This window comes from Calypte anna, chromosome 3 (genome assembly GCF_003957555.1).
Source record: "Calypte anna isolate BGI_N300 chromosome 3, bCalAnn1_v1.p, whole genome shotgun sequence".
NCBI classification, from domain to species: domain Eukaryota; kingdom Metazoa; phylum Chordata; class Aves; order Apodiformes; family Trochilidae; genus Calypte; species Calypte anna.
The window spans coordinates 13,069,707-13,097,597 of NC_044246.1; the positions used below are offsets into that span (position 1 = coordinate 13,069,707).

Sequence of the window (27,891 nt, forward strand, 5' to 3'; positions counted from 1 at the left end):
TCATAGAAATGTAACAATGTAACTTCTTATGCCTTATATAGCTTTTAGAGAACTAGGTCAGAAAGGAGAGGTAATGCTGTATGGCACCATTCAAACACACAAGTAAATCCCCTTTCATTAACTCACCCCTCCTCCTGAGGATCTGGAGTCAAGAGTCCAAGGCCAGCCTAGAACTTAAGGCTTCCCAGTCAGTGCACTATGCTACAGCTCTGCCAGCACAGGGGGACCAGTACAGTGGATAAACCATTTACTGCATGCCTCTGGAAACCATAGCAAAAAGAAAAAAGAAAAAAAAATAAGAAAAAAAAAATACATAAATAAAAATACATGCCATTTCATGAAACTGCAAGACAGTGTTAAAGCCTCTGACTGCCAGTCTGCCTAGATGTCATAATCTTGTCCATTCCAGCAGTTCCAGGAGTACATTTTATTCCTATCTCAAAAAAAACCAAACCAAACCATAATAAAAACAACAGATTATCTTTCTTCCAGTAGGGAATAGAAAGCCTTGCTCCACTCAGGGATAGAATAATTATGTGATTAAAAAGGGCATGAAGAGAAGTACTTTTTAATTTGTACCACAGAAAGATTCAGCTTCAGGAAAGCTGAAGACAAATATGGGGTAATAATTCCCAGTTTCCCATTTGCAAAGCTCCTACTTTCCCTTGGTGCTCATTACTCTCCATTTGTAGTCAGGCAAGTTCTGCACTGACCACCACCACTACTTGGGAAAGCAACTGTAGCAGAGCTAATAACAAGGGTATTAGATTTATATTGATATATTTTCCCCAAAAATTAAACTGATCAAGAGTATGTCCTACACAGGTAACCCAACATTGGATATGGCTGTCTGAAGACAACTGTTCAAGGGATTGTTTGCCATTGCGTGCACTGAGACCTTCATGAAAACCAATCTACAAAACAAAACTAACCAGAAAGCATGTAGGTATTCCAAAATAGTGCTATCCTAAATGCAGAACTGTGCAAAAATTCAGCCTTCCCTTTAATATCTTCCCTTTAATATCCTTCCCTTCCCTTGCCTGCACTGATATTCCTTGATAACGAGGCAGGCAAGAAAAGAAGTTCCCTTCTTCCTCTGTGCATTTACAAGGGAGCAGGCACGTCACTGAAGAAATTAGAGAAAACTGGGGAAAAATTTTAGCTGTCAAATTTAAACAAACTTAAATACATAATTTAAAAATCTATAAAAGAAAACTGAGAAATAGCAACAAAGGGCTTTTTTATAAACCAATCTCTCTACTCATTACCCAGTTCCATTAAAAGTATCAAAGCATGTCAAACTTTTTGTTTTGACAGCAGATGGTTATTTGAAGAAAGTAGGGCAATAATACTAACAAAGACTTCATATATTCAATGCAGTAACTGCTCAGCATCACAAGAACAGCTTGAAGAACCTTTCTCAAAACCCTCTTCGCTTCTTAAATACCTTTTTTTAACTTGAAAAATTTATACTAGATTTTAAATTCAGCTTACAGTTCTTACATTTCTAGTATGAAAACCACCATAATGACTCTGAAAATGTTTCATACCTTCTTCACATGGTCATGGAAGAAAAATGATGTCTTTTTCCCCTGTCTGGAGGTCCACATGCTGGTAGTGATTAGAGAAATACAAACTCTATTTGGATTCTGCCCCAGACCCCCCATCTTGAGCCCCATGTAAAGCTCAGGACTTCAAACAGACTTCCACTGATGATGTTGACAGTAGTCCACTGAGTTCAGATGGGAATAAATCAGGCTTTACTGACCAGTCTAATTGTTGAATGGCTTCACCATCTACAGCTTCTCAATTTTATCAGCTACTACAGGAGTTATAAACTAATTGAAATAAACCACTTTCCTTAAGTTAAAAAAAAAAGGAAATAAAAAAGAAAGACTTGTTGACCACCATATGTTTATTTTTTTAAACAATTTACAAATAAAAATGTTATATTTATCCAAGCAAACACATTTAATACTTTAAGTCTTCAACACGCTATACAAATGAGAACCATCACACTGGAGCTTTTGACAGCTCAGGGACCATTCAGGGTAGGCATGCATGTGTCTGTATCACATGAGACGAGTCCAACTCCTGACACCAGGGTTCTGATCTTCTACTTCTTCAGAGCTGGTCAGCTGCTAAATGATTTAACACAAACAGTTACTGGATCACAATACAATGAAAGATAGCCCATTTCAAATCATGTAAGTGACCTCAATATGTCTGGTCCAGGTGTCAGGCCACAGAGCCTTACCGATTAGTCTTCTTCTCCACAAGGCAGTCGGACAGATTTTCTCCCCTTGCTTAGTGATGTGGCATCCATACATGTGCTTATACAATACAGTGAAACAGCTTAAATACAGATGTAATACAACAGTAATTACAAATCACAGAGACAGATAAACAAACAAACAAAAAAAAGTCACATTTTTTCATTTCAAACAATGAAAGTAAACAAAATCGTGCATTACAGTTTAAAGAAATTTTCAGTTTTAGCTCTTCTGAAAGTCTCCATTTCCTCAAGTTCTAAATTGCTGTTCTTGAGCTTGCCCCAGCAGCTGGGCTACTCATGGTGCTACTGAAACAAACAGGGTGAGCTGGAAATCATCCAAGAATGGTCAAAGAATAAAAGCCCCCAAAATAAACAACAAAGACGCACACATTATAAACGTGAGATTCCATTTTAATAGCAGAGTGTAGAAAAGAAATTGGCGAAAAAATTCACATGAAAAAACATTTTACACAATTAATTATGTACAGAATAAAGTATGTGTCTGGTTTCTGATGATGTAAGTTTCACTTCAGTCAAGTCCTACCACAGGATGCAAAGTACACCCAAACCCTTCAACTGGAAAAAAAAAAAAAAAACAAACCCACAAACAAAAAACATATACATAATCCCAGCTCTGGCTCCTCAAATATTGGGACTGGCTGGGTTCACTTCAACCCACTGGGCTTTCTGCTAAGCTTTCAGTGATTCCTGAATTTGTTGTAGCTTCCAAGCTACTGCCAGTTTCTGTTTGCTCAGTCTTCTTGCTCTGGATGGTGCATACTTCCTTGCCTCCTAGGCCACCCTCCTTTCTGTCTGTTTCTTTAAGCCCAGGAAGGAAAGTTTCCACACAGGCAGAAGCCTGGCTTGCTGTGCTGCCTCCATCACAACTCAGTGATGGCATTTCAGCAACTCCACCTTTGCTCCCCTCCACTTGCAGGAGACTCTCAGACATGGGAGAAATGCCCTGCATTTCTAGAACTGGCATGACCACTTCTGTTGTGTCACTATGTAAGGACTGTAATCCAAGCTGTGGCGTATCTGTTTGAGAAATCTGTGTGCAAAATCTGTCTTCCCGACTACCAGAAGTCCGTGTAGCAATGTCAGTAATCCCTGTTTCATCCACTGCTTTTTGAATGCCCAGCTTCTTAACTTTACCAGACTCCAACCTAATGGATGCAACAGTATCTTGCTTTGAGCTTTCTTCCATATTCTCATTTAAATGTCCTGCTGTACGGATGCTGAAGCATTCAGGTTTTACCTTAGTATCTCCTGAATTGAAATCAGTACTTCTGAACTCAAGTTCTGTTTTCTGACAGGGAGTCTCGTTCTGTTTCACATCTTCTGATGTCAATGAAACTTTCCTGTTATCCACACGAGCATGTGCAGAGAGACTTTCAGACTGCTCTGTGTTCAGTCCTGCGTGAGTGGTGTTCAGATGAAAGTCACAGTCTGCTGAGGTTCTTACAACCTCATGCTTTGTTTCTGAGGAGCGGACAGCTTCTTCTGTAAGATGCTCCCTATGGAAATCTGATGATAAAGTAAGGACTGACTCTTGGACAAGATCAGAACAAGCCCTAGAAAAGCCTCCAGTCTCTACTTCTTTTGCATCTCTTTTGATAAAAACATTACCTAAAGTTGCATCAGATCCATTCTGTCTTAATGATTTTTTTTTCAGCTTCAACTACCAACTCTACACTGGATCTCAGTTCAACAATGTTTGCTGAACAGGCATTGACTAACCATGCAACTTCCTGACTTTGGGTTTGGCTATTTAATACTGCATAGCCTGAAGCTTCAGGTCTAACTTTTTCTTGAGCATTGAATATGCTACTCTTACTTTCTCTGTTGGTGGGACATGTGTCTAGCTGCATCTCTGTCAATTCTGAAGCAGTAGCTTCATGAGGCCCAGTTTTTACTTCTACTTTTGGAGTCTTTGGTAGATTCAAACCACTTTCAGAACAAGAATGGATTGTGATGGCCTGCTCTTTTCCATTACTAGTTCTGGAAGTGTCCCATTCACCAGGGTTTCTTGTCAATTCTGAAATCTTATTTTGGGTTTCTGAAATTTGATGAGCTGCACCACGGACTCCTGGCTGAGACACTTCCAAATCTACACTTTTCAGTTTCACATCTTTTAAGGAGGCATCAATAGAACTCTGCTCTGTCATCACTGTTACTAAAACTTTTTCTTTTGAAGTGTTTTGAGAATCACAGACCAATTCTGAACTATTGGTTTCTGTGTGAGTCCTACAGTTACCACTTAACATTTCCTCTACCAAATGGGAATTTCCCAAACTTTGACTTTCATTTTGTGTTTCAGGTAACAAAAACTTTGGGTGTAATGTATGCTCAGGCTTTACCACTTTTACTTTAATCTCTGCATCTTTTTCCAAGGTACCAGGAACATTTGTGTTAGTGACCACAGTTTTATGTTCATTTTCCTGTCCCACTTTCTCCTGAACTTTTGTTTTCTGACTGTCTACCTGCTCACTACATCCTATATCCACAAGTCCAATTTCTGAAGGCATCTGGATACCAGAACCGGATTTGGTTTCTGGCAATTCTGTGACCGACATTTCCAGTTCCTGAAGCTGGACTGGCTTCCTGTTCACTTCAGCCTGATTCTCACCAGGAAGCCCACTCCCTTTTACTTGATTATTACACTGCAAGTAATCTTTTTTCAATTTAGTCTGAACTTCTGTTGAAAGAGAAGTCTGAATTTTTTTACCTATGTCTTTCTGAATACCATTTTCAGTTTCAGGGTTTATGTCCATATGAAGTGCTGAAGTCTCCTGAACATCAGTTTTTTCTGTTTCTGAGGCCCTCTCAGCTGAGTGGGCTTGGCTAACTTCAGCAGCCACATTCAGAGAATCCTCTTTCAAGGAGGATGAGCTATTACTCATTCTAGGGTTTGTAGGTAAGTCTGCAGGTTTTGTTAGGTTAGAATTTTCTCCATTTGTAAGTGCAGAAGAATTTGCAAGCTTGCTGTCAGCTGAACCCTTTCCACCACTGCTATAGAAAATACCATAGAGATCTTTAGCATTGGCTGTGGCCAAGCAAGAGTTTCGTTTCTCTACTTTTTTTGCCTGGTCACTGAATGCAGTTGAAGGTGGTGGTGGTGGAGGTCTCACAAGCATTGTCAGCATTGTCTGTTCACTTTCAGACACACCTGGAGCTACTTCATCTGCAGGGATGACAGCTGCCTGCTGGACTGCTGGTGTAGGAGGTGTATCAGAAGTCTGAGAAGACTTACTTTTCTCTGTTGCTTTCAAATCATCCTCTGCCCCTTTTAAAATTACTTCTTCTCCCCCAAAAGCTTTTGAGATTATATCTGGAGGCAGCAGAACATCTCCACTGGTTTCTTTTACTACAGGCAGTGGTTTGACAGTAGCTCCGGAGGATTTAATGGACAAAAAGGTGTTCAAAGGTGCTGGTTTGCTAACAGTTGCAGTAGTAGACTTCCTGAAAATCATGGTGGGGACTGGTAGATTGGGTAGAATTTTTGCTGGTGTTTGTGTGGCAACAACTGGTGTCCATGGGCTAGTGTGTGGAATAACAGTTTTCCCAGACAGCTTGATTTCAATGGGCTTGACATGGGGTTTCCCAGACTGACACTTGTTCTCCTCTTTGGTTCCTTCTGTACTCTCCTCCTTTGGAATAGCTCCTCCAGGAGTTTTATCATCTCTCTCAGTCTTTTTCCAGCTGAATTTCCCAAAGGAAGTCTGGCTTGGTGATTCCTTTTTAGATTCTTCTCTCTTTTCTTCCTTTTTCTCCTCCTTCTTATCTTCCTTCTTCAGCTTAAGTGTGATACCCATTTTTCGCCCTGAAGAATCTATTTTCCCTTGAGTTTCACTATTCCCTTCTCCGAGCTCTGGGATGCTCTTTGCATCCTCTTTCTTTATTATTTTTTGTTTCTTCTCATCCTTTTCCTCTTTCTCAACTAGTTTCCGTTTCAGCTCACTCTGCCGCCTGCGTTCTGTTTCCAGAACTACAGCCAGTCCAGCTTGACGGTCTAGGTTTCTTCTTTCTTCATAGAGTGGGTTTTCATCTATGTATTTCTGTGGAAAAAAATGGCACAATTTTAGCCACTGTTTCCCTGATAACTAAATAAATTAATAAATTCAGAACTGTAACAATTTTTACTTGTTTGGTAAGTGCCATCCCATCTCAACACTAAGAGAGCAGCGAACTTCTTCCTACCGTGAAACTGAGACGCTACAAACTCCTGTAAGTTCTGTCACTTAATGTGAATTGAGTGAGGTCGCAGCAGTGCTGTCACTTTACAGAAGCATTTGAAAATCACCACTGAGACTTGAACACTGTTTCAACATTATGCAGATGAAAGATTAATCTCTATGCAGTGGGAAGTTCTGCTTAATTAGTTCAGTAGAATGTAGCCAAATACATATGCTCCGAGGAGTCAAACGTCATTCTTCAGGAAAGAAAGAACAAGCAGAAGCTGACGCAAGGAATGACTCACTCCTTATACACCAGTTACCAACCTTATATTTCTCATTGTGGGGATGACTTTTCACATGCTGCTCTGCTGATATCTGATCTCCAAAAAATTCATGACAGAGTTGGCAATAATATCCAGTGATAGGAATCAGAAACTCAGAGCCTGAAAAGGCCAAAGAAAATGATCAGAGAAACAAAATTTAATAAATGCCAAGCTCTTAACTAAGCCAGATAAACATATCAAAGAACAAACAACAGCGATACCCCCAGCAATATTCCTGTTGGAATAGTTAATGTCACTCTCCTTATGTTTCCACTATGGAAAACACCACTACCAGAAGCAAACACGTGAAGTGAAGAAGTTTGATTACTACAATTTCAAAAATTACTGCAGTGCTCTCCATCATACTAAGGCTATCCCCTACTCAAGCAGGTTAACATTTCCTAGTTCTCAATCTATGGTCCATCTTTGTATAGTTTGTTCAAATACTAAACACCTGCTATATGAAAAGAACACAAGTATTTTTACTGAAGCTCAGCAAGACTGCATCCTTGTGCATACAGAAGCAGCTGCATTTACCTAGCACATTGTAGACTCTCCTTCAGCAGGCACTGCTGGAAGTATCATATTAACAAACTGAGATTGATCACTGGCAGGTTTATTTAGATATTCAGATTTTAAATCATGTGTTAATTTCCAAATTGCTTTCAGCCCCTTCCATATGGCTTTCTCACTCTCTGTATCCATACTCTACCAAGTACACCTCTACCAAAATATATTGAACAGAAGTGCCTGTTGAAAGACTGTGTGGAGTACTGCACAAGATCTACAGAAACACATCAAGCTCTTGTGGTCATGTCCTGAATTCTTACTTGTTAGCAAAATCATTTCAGAACTACACTGGAGAAAGAAAATGTCTCCTGGTATTAAAGACAAAAAAACAAACTCTAACAAGAAGATAAAGAACTATGCTATTTCCCCCTACAGTTTTATTTTATGACCTTTTTCACTAGACGAGCAAGAAATGAAATAATTTGCCTTTCACCTTGTAATACAGTATCTGTATGTGCTCCCAGAAGAAGGTAAAGTTTTGAAATTCCTTTTCATGAGCAACTAGAACCTACTGGAGGGCAAAGGGAGATGATATCCCAGTTGAAAAACAAACTAACCTACCTTTGGCAGGAACAGTTATCTTATCGATGCGTTTTATGGAGTCTTGTTTGGTCTCACTCTGGGTCTTCGAAGCCCAAGGTCTGTTGTAAGGATCCAGGGTCTATTTGCACAGTGACAGAGGTATACAGGCTCATATATTACACTAGCAAGGGAAGTACACTTGTCTTTTTCCTTATTAACATCCTTTCAGAACACTGAACATTAAAAGCAATGTGCAAATATTTACAGGAATCTATGTTTTCCTCTTTTTCCCCTCCCATTTTGCAATTTATAATGAAAAAAACCTGTGAAAAGGGTCAGATGTAAATGATAGCAAAGAACAGGTAAATATATGAAACACAAATATGAAAGGCTAGTTCCCCAGCATACTAAACACAGGCCACACTTGCACTAGTCAGAACACACTGGTAGCTGTACCAACTGCTTGAGTTCAACATTAGGGAAAAATAATTTGATAAGCAACCTCTGGGGTTCATGATAACTTCAAGTTCTCCTGTAAAATGTAGTTCTGTGATGTATGTTGTAGTGTTAATATTTACAGCACTATGAAATGCACTTAGTGAAGGAAGCCTGCAACATACCTGTCTGTGTTTCTTATTATGCATGTGTGTGAAAAAGTCAAACATGGTCCCGCAGATGGTATTGCAGTCTTTGCACCAGTGGTTCCCTGCATCATAATATTCATAAATATTGGCCAACTGGAAAGGATGTTTGGAGGACTGTGAAGAGGATTCTGTTGGCTTCGGGCTTCTACCTCTGGATTTTTCATTAGTAGTTTTTGATTCCTAAAGCGAACAAAAGGAAACACTTCTCTAAGATTAGGCAGGACAGACACAATGCTCTAGAACTCAGAACCTGCCTCCAGCAGAACCCACAGACACACACAAAAAATAAAATATATCACCTGCTTTTCAGTGCCCAGGCTAATTCCACTGTTTCAGAGCGCTGGTATTGCCGACTAAGATGCTGCATGGCCGCAGTGAAGAGCTTCCAATAAGGCTCCCAGATGTAATGGCTGGATGGTTGTAGGTAATCAAGGAACCAAATGAACAAATTCCCTAAGGCATGCACCTTTCCCACTTTATGGGTTTCACATAAAGATCTGAATAATTCTAATTTACTGCACAAGCCAAGCAGTACCCAGAAGATCTAAAAGAGTTTCCCTAGAAGCATTCAGAAGTTACTGTAAAAGTAGCTTGGACAAAAGCAAAGTAAAAAAGAAAGTTAAGAATTAGATGACTAGAAGTATTTAACTTGGTAAGCTTATTTGAGAGTTCCTGAATTCTTTGGAAGACTCATTACTTAGCAGTAATAGAAAGATGGTGCTTTGTTAGATAACCTAAGTATAGAAGGTGAAACATCCTGTGATTTAAGCATGTGATATTTGCGCTTACATTGATTTGCACAGAAAGACTCCATACCATCATACAGAGACATTTCAGGACTTTAGCAAAAATTATTACTAAGTTAACACTGCAGAGCAGCAAAAGAAATAACCCCTGATCATGAGTAAACCCTCTGAATTTAGATTATAACTGTACAAAATGTATTTTGGGTTTTAAGTTACATTTTCAATGACTAAAAGCTGATTGTGCTATAATTTCTAATCTGCATGGCAGTCTAGAAAGAACAACAGCATGTTAACTTAGCAGACCCAAGTTAGCTGCATGATTTCCAAATTACTTACTATGGATGTTGAACTAATTTACTTAAGCAGATTCAAAATTATTAAATAACATCTGCCTTGCTTGAAAATCCTTTTGATAAACAGGACAGATTCTTTCCTACTCACACCACCCTACACAACATTCATTGTAAAGCAAACAACAAAGAGACACACCAGATGCACCCCACAGATACCCATATCCCAGTACAATCTAGCTCTTGGTAGCAGAGTAGGAAGGTACCCAGTGAGTATTTGCATATATTCTGGCTGCAAGACACAGAAAAGCTGACATTCTCTTAAGCAATGAGAACATCATCTTATGAAGTGCATAAGTGCGTGGAAGGGTACTCATGATGTCTGAGAAGTGTCATTCTTTATGTTATCTACAGACATACACTCATTCCATATATTTGGTAAAAATACTACCTCAATCAGGACTTTAAAAAGGCAATGCTTCTCACACAGTTAGGTGACAGCCAACTGTTAACTCCAGATCAAAGACGCCTTCATAATTTGTTGCTATTTAGAGATTTAGAGCCCAGAAGGGATTATTTGTCTGTTTAGCACAAGGCTGGCGAGCTTCCCCTCTGCACTATGTCACTGTAACATACAGACAAAGGTTCAGCAGCAAGGCAGCAAACACAAGGTGGCTTGCAAATAAGCAGAAAGGCATTTGCTTTTGCCCTTGGGCTGGCACTCAACTGACCTCAATGTCAAAAGATCTGCACCATCATTTTTTTTTAAATAAAAAGTTAAAATAATCAGAACTACAAGGTGAATCTTAAGAGATTAAAGGAAGTATCCTATGTAAATACAGATATGTGAAAATGCTAAATGTTCCCAGACAAAACTCAGAATTTTCCATGATAAAATAAGGAACTATAAAAACAGGATCAAGTAATCGTCAGATGGACAGTACAAATAATGGAAGCTAAATAATGAAAAACATATTCACACGTGCTGTATCTCAAGAAAAGAAAGCAATGTAACAATGCAGTGTAGGATTTAACAGACATTGTTGTCTACTTCAGTTTTATGATATGGTGACTGAAGCAAATGATACTTAGAAGTGGCTACTGAATTCCACTGATGTTGCAAGAAACAACAAAAACACAACACAAAAGCAAGCCTTGAAACGAAAGACATCTGATTAGTTCTCTGAACCAGACCAGAATGAACCATAAGGAAAAGTTTACAGAACACACAGACTTCAGTGATTTCTTTGCAAATAACTCTTACCCTACTAACATTTTTCTCTCTGAAAAAAACAAACAGTAAGTTCTACACAAAAAGCATGTATCATCTCCCATCAGTTATTTCAGTTATATATTTGAATTAACATCTGAAAAGCAGGATAATTAATCTTCTGAACACATGCATAACTTTTCAGATGTTACTATCATACACTACTTCCACAGTAAAAAACCTTCTTCCCAAATGTTATAAGCCTATTTTGGTAAATCCAGCACTCAGTTATGTAGACCATACCGAAGCTGACACTTAAGAGAGAACACACAGCATGTACACAATATTCATGTTAAGTAGACAATCACATGTAAGTCTTGAGATTTGTTAATAACATCAACATGCTCCAACCTTGCAGAGAGCTTTGCTGCTACAACCACACCCCCTCGACAGGATATGCCAGAAATGTTGTAGAGAAAAGTGTGTCCTCCTGGTATGGCATTGAGACCAAACAGCTATGAACACTCATGATACTGCTCAATCCAACCAGCACCTCAGCAATACCAAAAAAAACCCCAGTAAATGGTACTGAATTGCACAAACCCTGTGAAAAATTATTAACACTGATGATACATTTACTCTCACCTGCATGCACCATCATAACCAGCATATGAGATATAGCAACAAATTACATCAAATGATCCTCTAGTAAATGTTTTGGAGCAGCTACAGTGCCCTGTCTCTTAGTAGGAAGACCATTAGCACACAAGCCAGAAAACTTTACCTTGTTGGTGGAAGATGTTTTCTCTACAGCTTTCACATTTTCTGACTTGCTGTTCTTTTCCGAGGAATCTTTGGTTTCCACAGATGGCTTCCGGGGTTTTTCAAATATGTTAATCCCCAGGATTTGTGCTACTTTGTCAAGTTCAGACTGCTTCTTGTCAGCTGCATCAGATTCCTTATGCAGCTCTGAAATCTCCTTCATAATATTCTCTTGTAGTCTGTTCACCTCAACCAACAAGGGATCTTTGTGTCCATCCTTCTCACGACGTTTTTTCCTCAACATCTCTCCTGAGCCAATCAAGGAAGTGAAAGAGTTGGAAATGCAGCAGGAAGATTGTCTTAAGATCTAGATAACTATTCCAGCAACAAGTAAAATACTTATACAGATTATAGCTAAATATAAACTAGAAAGTTGTAAAGGTGGAACTGTCTCTCAGATACAGCATCGCTAAATCTGCCTGATCTACCTCTATAAGGACTGCCTTAACAAACACCTCAAACAGAGGCACCATAATCCTCAAGATAATCAATTTAATAATCATTATTTCCCTGAGGGACCAAACAAGCACTTTCTAACCTGAACGTATAATTTTCCAAAGGCAAGGGAAATTTGTGTTTACTTGAACCAAAAAAAGTCTTAAAAATAAAGAGGTTAGTTCTGTCTAGAGAGGACTTCTCCTCCAAATAAGATTCATGAAAAATTTAAAAGGGTGATGACATGTCTTCAGTTATTCTCATTTCTTCTAGAAGAAATGAGTACTAAAGAAGAAAAGAAGTACTAAAATGCACAAAGTGCGACAATTAATTTAACTTATCAAGCTGATGAAGAAAATGCAAGAACAACAGTTTGCTTCAGTTTAACAGCCAAATTCTGATTGAATAATTCTAATATAGTAATTAGGTCACTGCTTTCTCAAGAGTTCTGCATTGCCTGGAGTATGAAAACACTAAACTACAGACTTATTATTTTGGTCTTCACTTCTCCTAGCAGGTACTGGGACTTGTGACACATTCCAGTGGAAAAAAAAAAAGTGGGGGCTGGGGGAGATGCACCGTACCTTGCTGTTTACGAAGCCTGTCCAGTTCGGTCTTGAGATAGTAAAGTTTCTTCTGCCGTGCTTCCCGTTCATTCTTCAGTTTTTCTCTCTCTTCTATAACCTAAACAGATTGGAAGGGGACTGGATTTTCTCCTCTTCCCAACACAGTCAAAGAACACTGCTCACTATTCTCAAAATGTTCTTGAGTATTTTAACACAACAAATACACCTCATTCTCTGCATCTGCAGGTAACTATATCATGTGCTCACATTTCAACCCTATATGAAGGCAACTTTTTTCTTTTCTGAAGTGTATTCCTCAGAACTGCCTTGTTTGTTGCACCATCTCCCATGGCACTTAAGCTCAGATGATTATCTTCTACAGAGAAGCAAGATCAATGATAAATGGCTCTTCAAAACTCATGCAGTATCTCTACAGATAGCACATTTTATCAGTGACAAAAGACTTCACAGCCTTTCACCCTGCCTGAAGAAATTATTATTCTGCAAGCAGTGAAAATTACTTGTCTGCTGATGTAGCACTTTGTGTCTGTACTCCTCTTTAAGTCACTTCAAATGAAAAACAGAGAGGTTATCTCAAGACTGAAAATTTGAAGTGACTTCTTTTGAGTGTCTCTTGGATTCAGTGGTTCACCTTTCCACTGTCTGGTTTGTTCTGAAGAGTGTGATGCAACTGAGTAGGCAAAAAGCTTCCAACCTTCCACGTGCTCTACTGGCAGACCTACCAACACGATAAATCATAGCAGAGCAAATATGCAGCAAACATGCATATGTAGGTGACATCCATGACCATACAACTTTAGGGGATTTTAAACGCATTTTTTTGAAGTGTCACAGAGTAATACACACAAATGCTTAAATATCTCTAACAAAAGCACATTTAGGCCAACTGCTTTTAAACGAACCATTCAGGAAAAAAAAAAGGGCACACCTGAAGAGGAAAAGCTTTTTACAGCAATCAAGCAGTTTAACATATTTTGATGTATCAGAATAGGCAACATACCTTCTGCTTCTGAGCTGCCCGATTTTTTTCATCTGACATCTTTTCTGTGGTATTTTTGAGAGGGTGTGAATTCAGACGAAGGGGCACTTTGGAGTGAACAGGAGTGGTAGGAACATGAACGAGCACAGAACCATCTCTTTTTGAATCAGGGACATCCTTTGCCATAGAGACTGTCTCAATCACCCGAAGGTTGGGGCGCGTGGGGTTCGCTGACATGGCCATGGTAAGAAGTCCGTGAGCTTCTGGCAGTGTAGGATTAGGTTGTTGGGCAGGGGGGTACATGGTCCAGCCAGGAGCTGCATATGCCATATAGTGCCCATATGCATCATATCCTGGAGGAGCCATTGTGGGAGGTGGATAGTTTTGAGGCATTTGAGCAGCAGTGAACTGGGAATAGCTGGGAATTTGGTATTGGGAAACTGTAGCAGGTGTAGGTGGCAAACTAGGAGGAGCTGGTGGAACCGAAGGAATGAGAGAGACAGAAGGAATAGGCTGTTCTGGTACATGCGGAGGTATATCCTGTCCCACGGGCTTGTTCTTAGTATATTCTGATTTCTGAAGAGAGGAGGCATCTTTTGACTGCTGAAAAGAGACTGGAGGTGATGCGGAGTGCTGCTGGCTCAGATCAGGAGAACGAGTGTCACTTCGGCTGCGACGCAAGTCCCAAGGGTCCCCTCTGCGGTGGTCTGAAGAGCGACGATCGGGAGAGCGAGATGCCAACTTCTTGCCATGAAGGCGTTCCTGGGTACGAACAGCCAATTTTCCAATTTCAGCAACACCAATGTCAAGTCCAATGGTTTTGAGTAAGTCATGGATCTTTGCATACTCAGCATTAGGCTCTTCTAAAGGATCCACCTTGACAGCTGAAGCAGGAGAAGGAGGTGGGCTCACTTTCTGGCTTATTATCTCATTGCCACAACTCACTGGGGGCTTCTGAAGGGGGAGGGATTCAGCTTTGGTATCTTCATCCTCATCACCATAAAGAAATTTCTCTTCATCCTCAATGTCAGGAAAACTACGCCTCCTCTTCTCCTGAGCACTGGCAGAATCAGCCATCATGCCCAGAATTCGGGAGAAACCACTGCCATCCTGACTTGCCCTCTCATGAGGCAGCAGGAAGTCAGTATGGCGATCAGCAGGCTCTGTTTTGGGTTCTACCTTTTCCTTGTGACTTAAGAAACTTCCAAATTTCTCCTCAAACATGAAAGTGTCTTTGGAAGCCCCAGAAAGTGGGTTCCACTCATATAAACCGTCAAGCAACTCCTTGTTTGCAGACTCCACAATTGAGTCTTTGTTTAACCGTTTGAGAAAGTTCTCCACTTCAGATGTAAAAGGAGCTGTGTCATTGCTCTGGGATAAAGATGAATGACTAGAAAGGAGAGGAAGATCCTTGCTGGGAGCTGGACTGCTTGAAAAGCCCTCAGACTGAAAAAGAGAGAAGTTAGTATTTACTACAGCACCTTTAAAGGGACAATGTGCCTCATAGAACAAACAAAGGAGTTGAATTCACAGCTGAGGAAAAGAACTGGAAAAGACAATACACAGTTCAAAGCAAAGGCAGCAAATTACAAAACAAGTTGCCTAATGATTCTGAAATGTCATACCCAGCAACAGACACTTCTATCAAAGAATACACAAATTCACAATTTTATTTCATTAATTTTTTGCAAACATAAGAACTGAAACTTTTAAACTGAAACCCCATAACATAAATGTGGGTAGTTTAATCACTGACACGCTGGATTTCAACACCTTAAGAGAGGTAAAAACAACTGCACTAGGGTTATTTTCTGTCACTTCTTCAGCTATGCATCATTAATGGCATGCTAAATAAGATTTCCAATAATAGACAGAATGGGGTCCTCAGTATTGAAACATTTCCTGAGATAGACATGTCACTATAAAACCAACACTGATGAGTGTAAAAGGCAGATAAAAAATGATGTGCTGAAATGTGAGAGAAGTCAATTTATTACAGCAGTCGCAACTGCTTATCTTTGCATTGCTCTGGTTTTGAGACTCAAATGGTATGACTTGCATAGAATTTAAGTTGGGCTGATTTAAGTTGGGCCTAAAGTGGAAAGTGAAAAAATTAGGAAACTCAAAGATGTTTTCAGCCAGAAGAACTGAGGATGCATTAGGCTGTTTTTTAAGTCTATGAAGAAACAGGAATGCAAATAGTGACAGGCAGAGAGCTTTGATCAATGTCCTGACTGCCTGTGGTATAAAAACACCCAGCTTTTCTACAAAAACTGGGCCAGATCTCAGCGTCCTGTGCTGAATTTCAACATGTACATATATATATGATACACAATTAAATGCCTTCACCAATTAAAGTTTCCAATGCAAGCCTAACTTGTATAAGCCTGCAAAATGATACTTGTTCTCTCAGAGGCAGGAAAACAACAACTTGGCTTTTCTATTTTGGAAACCAAGCTAACAGTCTGTACCATTAAGTAACTGTTTTGAAAAGTACAAACATCTAGACAGACAGAGATCAAACCTGAATAGGAGACTCTACTTCCATCTCCACTCGTTTCTTCAAAATAGATTTTTTGGGCATGGATGGGATTTCCTCAGGCCTATATGTATACCGAGGCTCAGCAGTCTGTAGTGTGTTAGTCAGGCCAGGGATCACATAACAACTGCCTGAAACATCATGATTCAAGTTTCTACTACGCTCTTCTTCTTCTCTTTTCCTCCTTGCACGGTCAAGCTCTCGGAATTCTTCATTCAGGTACGATGGGCTCGGGCTTCTACTGCGGCTTCGTCTGCGATAGTTTCGTGTTCCTGATGAGAAACCCTGGTGCTCTCCACTCACACCATGCATCTTCTCATCCTTTTCGTATCGTGGACGCTTTATTTCTCGTCCCCTCTCTTCCGGCCTCAGTGGGTAGGAGGATTTCCTGAGTTTGTCACTATCTCTGTCAGATCCACGAGGCAGCTCTTCTCGACGACCATAATGAGGATTATAATCTGAACGATGGAGGAAAACATCTCGGTTGCGGTAGTCTTCATCATGTCTCATTATGAAGGGACTTAAAGGTTGATCTTCATGTGATGGGTACCGCTCAAGGCCTCGAGGACATGAGAGGCCTCTAGTGAATATTGGACCATCAGCCATATCTTCCCTGTGTAAAAAACATATAGAATAAAAGTAAGTACTTAAGTCAGAGTAAATTCAATCTTACTCCTATTCAACAGTAAGAAATCTCGAAATTGGTACCAGAACAGCATCTACATCACTAAATGCAAGTCACATTTTATACACTTAAAGGAAAGGAGAGAGAGGGTGACTTATTTATAATAGTACTATACATCCTCCTAGGAACTCATCTGCAAACACAGCGACATGAACAATTCAAATCATACTGTAGAAGGAGAGCCTTAAAAATTTGATAGGATGGATTTATTTCTGTGAAGGAGAAAGACTACACATTTTAAAAAAACATTACTATCATATTTCAGACCACAATCCCTTTCCTCATCTCTCCCAGCAAGATGCCAAGGTCACATTTCATATGAATTATTCAAGGTATAATTCAGTTTCACACTGGCAAATGCAACCAAATCCTCTTTTTATCTTCAGCTGTGGACAAGGACTGCAAATTTTAGCACCGTTTTCCATTGCAAGTGATCTATAAACAGGGCTGTCACTAATCAGAACTACTATACTCAAAAAGCAGCACAGTTTTTTTATAAGATATCTCTGAACCAGGGACAGTAAATGTAATAGTATCATTCCTCTGTGCCAGCCTCTGCCTTTTTACACACAGTGGGTGTGCAGCTGGCAAAACAGCAGAATAAATAGCTACATCTCTTAGAGTATCTTTTTCTGGACTGATTCCTAGAGAAACCTCCAATTGGAAGTACCATTTTAACTAAGGCTTTTTTCCCCACCTCTAAAAACTTTTCTGTGACCACTCTGTAGATCAGGAAGAAACAAACCAAACCAGCTGCTGTTTTCACTCACAAGTATTTAATAAAATATAGCAAGATCCTCCAACAATGGGAAGCAAATCTGCTCTTTAAGTGAAATCAATGGGACAGAGACCCTAGGAAAATGTCTTGCCCGAGTAATCAAGGCAAGCTTGAGATAAAAAACCTATGATTGCTTGAATCCTCAAAAATCACCTCCTCCTACTGAGAAAAGTCCCTCCATAGATTTGAGAAGAGATAAATCAATTCATGCCAGATAATGTAATTTTAAAAATCTGCAGATAAATTACAGCCCCAGCTTTTAAAGTCAGCAGACTAAAAAATAACAAACATTAACAGACAAGGTCTTTTTCTTCAATATTTTCATAGTTCACACATGCATTTTTAAGAACAAAACAAACACAAAACCTCACTTTATCTCTAACCAACATCATTGCAAAGCATTTCATTTGTTATTAGATTCTTCAGCAGTCCAATACATTTTATAAGGCTAATACAGCATATAACAGTACCCACAGTGTAAGATGGTACCTTCCTAGTTTCCAGCAAAACAGGCACATCTACCCCCTCCCAAAAGCATCAAAATATCTAGAAAGTAGCTAGAATTAAATTTCATAGATAAATGTTGCTGTTCACTGCCTACATAAAGGTATGTCTATCACCAGGGTCACTGTTTCCAAGAGCCTGTTAAACCTACACAAACTGTATGAACACATCTGGTGAAGTAACAGATGTATTTCACCATACACCCTCTGCTGATTTTTGTGCAAATAATTTGCACATATGCTTGCCACATGTCACCTACAATTCAGATGCTTGGACTGCACTGAATAAAGCAAAAGGGGTCTTTAATCATACTTCTTAAAGAAAGGAATAGCTAACAATTAGAAATGTTCCAAATACACTCGGAACAGCTAAAATGCAGATTTAAAACACAAAAATTAAATCCAGGTGTCAGAAAAAGGATTACTTGCCTCACAGAAACTGTGATTCTTTGAGAAATGTTTTCTGTAAATACAGTCCAAAAGAGGTATGTCCCCCTTAACTGGTTTGGGTACTCTTAGTCAGCAATGTCCACTACAGGCTAGTGGATTCCCGAGACAGGATACAAGGTGGCATAACTGTGACCATCCCAGTTCTTTCACCAACATAAAAGTAATGAATTACTGGAATTTGCAGCTTCAGAGAAACAGAACAGACCACAAGCTATATAGACACGATGCATCAGAGAACTAAAGCTACTGTAAGGTAAGTTTACTTTTTGGTGTATTTATTCACATACACAGAAACAGAAAAAATCATGGTATTCTGTTGTCAGCAACCAATAGCTCTCCACTTCAACTGTCTTCGAATAGGAAGTTAAATGACCTGCTCATGCTCAAGCCAACAGTCACTTCTGATATTATACCAAAAAATGCTATTTCAGAGCATAGCTTAACACAGACCAAGTCTTGCAGTGGTATGGCATAGCCTTTGGGATTAGCCTGAGATAAAAAAATTGGTAGAATGTTCTGGATAGCTTAGGCCAGCTCAGGCAGTAGCAGAATGTCTTTAAATACTGACAGGGGGAGAGATGGAAGACAGCAAGATGACTAAGATACATTCTTCACTCTGAGAGACATGTTCTGGGAGACAGAAAAAAAAAAAATCCATTGAAGCAGAAAACTGAAGCTGTTTAAGTGACCTTGAGGTCATGTCCAGCAGCATTCAGTATGCTTACATGTGCAAGAGGTCATATGCAGCTGCCTTAGAAACTTGGGGAAAGATCTTAATGATGTTTTAGGATGGACCTGCACATGGACACACATCCTGAGCAATTCTCCAGAGGTATCCTGAACATCCACTGCTGCAGGAGAATGCAAAAGCATCCCCATAAATTTTTATTTTATTTACTTTATAGGCTGATGAGCCTCTCCACTATGCCAAGGCCCTGCAAATTACAGAGGATAATTTGTTAAAGTGATTGCTTGATATCTCAGAGTAGTTAGCAAAAATAGCCAAGAATAACTAAATTGGGAATTATTTGCCCCAATTACTTCAAAATTTGAAGAGACATCTTCAGAGTATGAGAATGTGCCACATGCCAAGTGACAATGTGATGTGCCCAGTGTAAATGATGATTCACAATAGGGACTACTTTAAAGCCCAGTGTTCCAGTACCAGGACAGCCTCTAAAAGAGAAAAGGAAAAAACAAAGGTGACAATAAAACCTCATGATAAACAATGTCCTTAACCTGATACAGAGTGTCCTTTAATAGCAGCCAAAATGGCTAAACAGTGAAGAAACCTGGAAGTCAGAAGCAGCACCCAGAAGATTCAGGAAAAGCTAAGGGATGGCTAGATTCTTACACCCTTTAAGCTTCTGCATAGTGGGAACCACTCAGACAAGTGCAGCCAACACAGATCAGACAAAAGAAAACCACAAAAAAAACCCTAAACTACAAATATTACAAGCATATAAGAAGTCACTGATAAACTGAGGTCTGCACAGTCTCACTTTCTCTTACTCTCATTCTGATTCATCTGTCACTTTATACTCTCTCAGGAGTCTGTTCTGACCATTTTTTTACATCTACGGGTCTTGTAACAGATATAAGGTGGAAGTTCTTAAACATTTTCACTTACATTAAAATAAACTCCAGCGTACCTGATGTTACTTCTAACCGTGCATCATAACCACACAACAGGTCAAACATAAGAACTCACAAGAGAAAATAAAGCAATGGGACAAGAACATCTCTGGTGGAGGTGAAATGCTTTGATATGGTTAGGATTTAGCAAAAATTCAAAGTTTATTAATGGTGTGAGGTAGATGAAGAGGTTCAATTTTAGCATCATTTAATGATTAACCAATTTAAAGATTAATAAGTGATATTATAGTGAAAGCTCTGGCAGACAGTCATCGAGGAAGTTACACCTGAGAGGTGTCCCAGGTTACAGGAGATTCTGGTCACAGCCTGCTGCAATCCAGGAGAGCTCAAAGGGTCTCTCTTCCCATCATTTTTTATGGGATCTCAGATAAATGGATTTAGTCAGGGAACTTTCCATTTCAGCCCAACTCAGATCATGAAATATTCTGGTTCTTTACACTGGTTGCAAAGGCCCACAACTTGCTAGATTTTCGAAATCTGGTATCAGTCTGCTTTTAGCCATGCCCCAAGTGCAGAGGTACTAGGCTGTCAGGAGGTGACTGTCATTACTGTTCACAGGCAATGAGGGGGCAGGCACAGTTTGTGTTGACAGGTGCCTTAACAATCTGGGCAGCTGCTTATGATCTAGATATGGATGCACTATGTTGTCAGGAGGTAACAGACTGTCATTATTGTCCCCAAGGAGACAGGTATGTTAAGGGGGTGGTACCTTAACTCTCTGTTACACTGCCTTTCACAATCCATACCTGAATTACTCTAGGTTGGTGTGGGGCCCAGGGAGAAGGAATCACACCAAGTACCAAGGGGCCCAAGAGAGGAAGGGTTCTACCACAACACACTCCCCTGCACCCACAGGTTCTTAATTTGCCAGAGCACTGCCAGTTCTACAAACCACCTCCTGCTCCCTCCAGCCACAGTACCCTCTCTGGGCATATGTACTCATTGTACTCAGAAGACTGCAGATTGCACAGGGGATTTACAAATCAAACACTGATCCCAGGAGAACTGAGGCAAAGGCATAAAAGTGACAGTTATGAAAACTAAACTTTCATTTTGTTTTCTGCACCTGCTGAAACTTAATATTTGAGAAAGACGGGAAACTCATTTATTCTGTTCACTTCCTTCTTTTTTTTTTCTCTCATTTTTTTTTAAACAGTTGCAGATATTTGCATCAAAAATAGAAGATATTGAGCTTTTTTTTGTGCTGGATGCTTATCCGTGACCTGAAGCTGCAACTGATTGCTCTGGGGCACAAATTATGCTATCTTTAACTTTGCAATACAAGAAAAAGAAAACTATTTTATTTGCACTAAGTCTTCTGATCTTACTTCTTTTGCAAAATTATACCTATTCTCCTACTGAGGGCAAAAACTTCCAAACAGCATCTACCAATATATGCACTTCACTGTTCACAACAGTATTTTTAACATTAACAATGCCTCTTCATTAACTATTTCTCTCCAATTCCAATCACGGGACCCTAACAATTCTAGAACTTACCATATATGAGACTGGCAGACTACATTCACTTCTCTTCCGCAGGGTTTTTAAAATCAAAATAATTAATTTTCTTGAAGCTACACTCAACCTTTCTTCTGGGCTATTCTCAAAAATCATATTATTCCTCTCAGTAAGTGAGAAAGTTGAAGCTTTGCGCTATCTATAAACAACATTCCTTTCAGTCAGAACTAGGTAGGTTCTTAAGAGGCAGAAGAAGGTGGCTGAAGCTGTGAAATGTCAAATGATGCATCATTTGCAGCATACTCCTGCAATACACTCTGGGCACTTTCAGTTTATACGGGTTTTAGAAGCAGCTGACAAAAATCAGATAAGAAAAATCTGTTAAAGTAACTAGGAACACCAGCAGCAACTTTTACTCAGGAATTCCCTGCACCACAACTTCCTGAAGGCTGAGGAAGTACTGCAGGGAAGCATCACTACATGCTTGCCCTCTTACCCTCATCCCTTAGGCATTCACTGGGTTAATTAGATGTCTGGTCTCAGAAGGACAGCCATTCCAACATTCTTACTGCTTCACACACTTGAATCCCCACCTGCGGAGGACCATACCTGTCACTCAGGTTATCAATTGGTGAGCCCAGTCTATCAGGCAGCCTCCTTCTCTCTGGTGTGCCCATGCAATACCGGTCATTACCAACAGTAATCCGCAAACTCTGTTCCAGGGAAGACTCAGAGCGGAGACTCGGTGAACGTCTCTGTAAATTAAGAAAGAGTGCAAGCCCATCAATCAGGGAACGTTAATTGCGGCTACAGAAAGGCAATTCTGTTCTGCTTAACACGTGACACTCGGGGTGGATGTATCTAATAAAAAAATCAAGATACAAGAACAATCGTTCCAAATATTTCAATTGTATTTTAAAAGTTACTAAAGAAAGGGGAGGGTATTGACTGCATTTAATTTCTCATCCCAGCTGCCAGTAACACGCTCTGTTATATTATCTAGAAGGGAAATTTTCATCTCAAAAATACATTTCATAAAGCACCATTATGGAAGGTGGAAAAAGCGAAGTTCAAGAAGTCCCAGACAGCTGCTGTCCTCCTTTCTTTGTAGAAAAGCATCTAAGCAAACATTGCATTAGAAACAGTGCCAGGAATTTCTTAATAAAAGTGCCTGGATTTTTAGCCCTTTCTCACTTTAGCAACAACATGAACTGAAGTATAAACCAGTGTACACAAAGATTTTCCTAGCAATGATGTTTTCAACAGTTTTCCTTGCCTCATGCTGCAATGAAACATAATACTAAAAATACCAGTGCCTATAGAAACATCTTCTACAACAAAATTCCCATCATCACTATTTATAATTTATAGGGCTAAACCAGAACTAAGAAAAGTTGCTTTTGAAAAACTACAGCAGGGAAAACCTGGGCTAACTGCCTCTGCACAGCCCTTCCTTCAGACACACACTCAACACAGAAAATGCCATTACTTGTAAATTATGCCTAGTTATGCCTCTAGAATATGGCACTAGATACGGGAATGATCAATGTCATGAGAGTTCCATGAGAAACAGATAAGACTGCCTGAAGACAGAGATACTTGATTTACTTTTCTAAACCAACATGGTTCAAGTTCTGATTAACAGGAAGCAATGAACCAGCTTCAGTTCTGCCAAACCAGTCATGCAATGAACATTGCTTCTCACCACTGAAAACTGCAGGCAGCAGGTGAGCTATGTTCTCTGTGTCCGCTCTAAGAAGATGCAGCAGATTCAGCTCAATCATCTGAGACCAAAGGACAAACAGTATATAATCTCCAAAAAGAAAGCAAAATAATTCCCTCACAAATTGCCTGGAAGAAAAATGTCTTGCAGTACAAATCTGCACCAGAATCCATTGTACACATAACCTCGTCCTCAGGTGGCATTTCTGTTTTGCTCCATCAATCTGAATCTCAGCATATACCAGAACATATTTTAGTTACTTTTTATGACCAACTGTGTTGCATAGCATCCTGCAACAGCCTGAATGACATACAACATCTACAATGTGCATGTGTTTCATACAAATACACTCTGAAGGCTCACATATCTTCACCGTAACACTGGATTTTGAGGGCTACCTCACAAAGTTATCTCGAAGGACATGTTCTTGCCAGTAAGACTGCTGGCAAGTTGAGCACTTCCAAGACAACCATCTCCAGGAACTGAACACAGAGAACTGATGAGTACATCTCAAAACAAACTTCTCATCATAGGTTACGTTTAGAAAATTTAGGATGTCAGGATTGCCTATGAGTGCCATGCAGATTACTCAGACACAGCAGGTACAGAGGTACATATTTGAGCTTTGCAATTGTCTGTTTTCAGTTTCAGAAACTGCAGTTATAACAGCTTTTTTATTTGGAGCACTGGACACTGCCACCAGGCATTCCTGCCTATTCAGTGCACTGCATTTTACTCCCTTCCTGTTCTGGTGCCTAAGCCACAGTAACCACTGCCATGTAAATGCACAGGTAGCACAACAGCTCTTCATTTCTTCTTTCTCTGTTGACCCAACATACTCACACCCCCTAACTTCAGACAATTTTCTTACAAGAAAGCAAAGAAGCTGAGGGAAACTATAAGAATAACAAGCATGTTAGCAGGGACAAATACAAGCAGAATATGTCAGCCTTGAAAGAACAAATAAAGTCCACCAAAATTTCTCACTCTACAGCCCTGAGCTTCCTATTTTCCATTACTTTTTTCAAAACTAGCATGAAATTTTCGCTGTCACTCTGTGCTATTCCAATTCCCACAAACTTTTTCCCAGCTACTAAGGAACTAACATCATCCATACTTAAAATGCTCAACACACAGCTACACTGAGAGCATCCCAGCTATATATGAGAAAATGGGCAAAGATGCTGATAACCTGAAATGTATGCATTTCATCTCCAAAACAAACAAAACAGCAAAAAGAAAAAAAAAACCACACCCAAAAAATAAAACCAAACCAAAACAAAACAAAAATATAGCAACTCCCAGAATCAAGAAAAGGGAGTAAGAACTAAGGCTGCTCCTTCCATACTCAAATTAATATGAAGGTTAGGGATAATAAGAGCTTGTACTCAAAGCTTTTCTACATTTCAGTCCCATACCTCTACCCATCAGTGTCTTTGTTCCACATCCCACAACTTCTACCTTTACACATGCACCTCCCTCTTCCAAGTCATCCGTTCGTATTGAAGCCTGAATTCCTCTTCCTCAGTCATCTCCTTTCAGTGGCAATTCCAAAACATCACTTACTAACATATCTGTGTAACTCTACGTATTTCTGCCCTTTCCTCAAACTTCTGGAGAGGGAGACCAACATTTCTGCTGCCTGCTTTGTTTTGATCTCACTTAGTTGAGCTGTTTAGAAAACACTGGCATAATCGCAGCTTTTATCTTTCTCTGATTAACGCTAATTTTGTATACAGTAATTCTAAAAAGCAAAATTAACCTGCATAGAATTTTATGCTATTTATCACTTTTAAAGTAGCAGTGTTGCTCAAACAACTTTTGGAGGTCAAAAACTTCCATGGAAAATATGTGCACAATACATACCCTAAGAATTATTTACACAGGGCTTTAGCACATCCAAAAGACAACACGATACAGGATAAAGAGTTGTATTCCATTGAATCAAGATCCTCCTTATTGTGACTGCTGCTTCCTAGAGAAAGGTTTTCTTGAAATGCAGTAATATTCTTATAAATAGACAAAAAAAATCTATCTGGCTAAGGATTTCAGCACTAGACAACACCCTAAAACCTGTTTTTTAGGATTAATAATTTTTTTTATTCTTTTTCTCTGAAATTAGAATGATCAAGAAAAACATCAAGAATCTACAACAATTTGCTGAGATTATTTTCTGTAACTTGAGCCAGAATGGTGCAAAATAATACTGGAAGAGTAGTATTTGTCAAGAATAATGTTTGTGTAAAGTAGGGATTTTCTGTCCTTTTTACTTTCCTTAAAGGGAGAGTGGGAGGCTTTCTGTCAAAAATGCATAGATGAAATTTCTCCGAGTCCAAACCACAACCACATTCAGCATTGAAAGTTTTGCTACAGCTGGCACAGGGTCACAGCCTGTCACAGATAGAGTGAAATTGCAGGCTGAGTGAATGTGAAGTCAGTTTATGAAAGTTTTGCTCCTGTATTCCAGCTTTTCATCCTCTCAGCTGAGACTGTGCAACTATCCATCAAGTCACAATACAAGCTGATATGAATCAGAACAAAAATTACCTTCTTTTATAGAACTACTTAATTTCTAGATTGGTCCTACTAGCAATGCATTTACAGGGCTACCCACAGACAACTTAAATGACTGAAATATTGGTAAAATACAGCCTGAAAAGAAATGGCCAGAGGCAAGCTTCTCAGCCTGGCTTGCTTTAAATGTCAAGTACAACATTATCTTCCCATACCTTCAGATCAGCTTTAAATAACCTCTAAATAACAAACAACACTAGTAGCTGAATTTTAACTCCATTGCAATCACCTGTGATCTCTTCTATGGCCACAGCTCCAAAGAAATCTATTAAGAACCTGTACTACCATCAGAAAGGGCAATCCCCATTCTCTCTTGGGGTCTCATCATGCAATGAGTCATAGCAGACAATATATTTTTGTTGGATTGACTTCCAGCCACATGGTTTCCTCAAATCAGTTCATACTGCAACTTCACAAATTCAAGTGTGAGCACAAAGGAGATGAGAGGATATACAGCAGAGTGAGAGGAAAAACTGAATGTTCTTTTTAATTGTACATAAGTTGGCCTGAGTGACCGTGGAACAATAGCTTAAAATATCTCAGTATGAAAAATCTCTTTTTTCAACACAATACACAGCGTGAATCTAATACATATCACGGGCAACAGCTGTCAGACAAGACAATCACTGCACCAAGGAGCTAAGACGAGAAAATCTTAAGAAAGCAAATGTCACTTGCTCAACAAAAAGAAAAAAGTACAGCTACACACTTTTAGTATGAAGGCATCTCAACCAAAATAGTACCACTTCAAACTGCAAGCCAGAGTTTCACATGCCCAAATCAGATTTTGACAGGACTGAGACAACTGAAACACCTTGTGCACAGTTCCAACTACAAAGCGTTGCCTATCAAAGAACTTCTCTCAAAGACATAAATCTGTAACAATCTCCTCTGTACACCCACGACAGTAGGAAGAACTCGCACAAAGTACTCATTCAACATTGTACAACAAAAGTTATCGTCCCACAAATTAAACAATATTTACACAATAACATAAACTAGTGTTAAATGGAGGAAAGCAACTAGTTACACGCTTTGCCTTAGGGAAAGACAGCATAATCTTTGAGCTTCGTCTAAAATTGCCAAAAAGAGAGAAACAGAATTTAATGGAAATTGAAGGAAAATTATTACTTAAGAATGGACATCAGTGATCTTGGTTTTTTCTCCATTCGTCTCTCATCAGGGGGAAAACCACTCTTCCCCCTGGAGAGAGATCGGGGCCAGTTCAATTCTGTAAGGACAACCCTGGTCGCGCCAAGTTTGGGGCCCTGACCCCGTTGCTCCCCACAGCCCGCCTCACGGGCTAACCCTGGGGCACCGGCACCGCCGAGGGTTGGGGTACCGCTGAAGGGAGGCCGGGACAGATCGCCCCCACCGGCCGGGCGCGGGGGGAGGCAGCCGCCATCACCGGAGGCCGCGGAGGCGGTGGTGGGGACCCCCCACGGCCTGACAGTCCCCGAGGGAGGGGACAAGCCCCGCACCCAGACCCCTCAGCGCACGGCGGTAGTTACCCGGCTAGTGCTGCCCTCTCCGTGCTCGCTCCCTCGGCGGCCCCGGGTCCCCGCGGGCCCCGGTCCTCCCGGCGGCGATGGCAACCTCCTGCGGTGGGGCGACGGCGATCGGCGGGACACGCCGCGGTGGCCCGAAGGGGAGCGGTGGCGGCGCGGCGGGGGACGGGGCGAAGCGGAGCGCGGCGGCGAAGCGGCGGCGGCGGCAGAGGCGGCAGCGGGAGGCGGCGGGGGAGGCCGGCCGCGGCCTGGCCCCGGCCCCGATGTGCCGGACCGGGAGGCGCGGGACCCGGAGGAACTGCCCTCTTTCAGCCGGTGAGACGAAGACGGGGGGCCGGAGCGACCGCTGCTGGAGCGGTACATGATGGCGCCAGCGGCCCGGGGGTCCCGGCGGTCTTGCACGGGCACCCCAACTCCTCTGACCCGACCTGAC

The 27,891-nt window shown here is 40.4% G+C and overlaps 1 protein-coding gene across 1 annotated transcript; it reads right to left on the reverse strand.

Moving 5' to 3' along the window:
• Positions 1-1,897: 1,897 nt before the first annotated feature.
• Positions 1,898-27,891, reverse strand: ZNF318 (zinc finger protein 318). The gene is given in 11 exon segments (XM_030446637.1): positions 1,898-3,944; positions 3,946-6,333; positions 6,778-6,896; positions 7,908-8,007; positions 8,489-8,692; positions 11,543-11,829; positions 12,600-12,699; positions 13,603-15,027; positions 16,106-16,733; positions 22,263-22,408; positions 27,462-27,891. Coding segments are annotated over 11 exon segments (6,756 nt in total). The 5' UTR covers positions 27,822-27,891; the 3' UTR covers positions 1,898-2,945.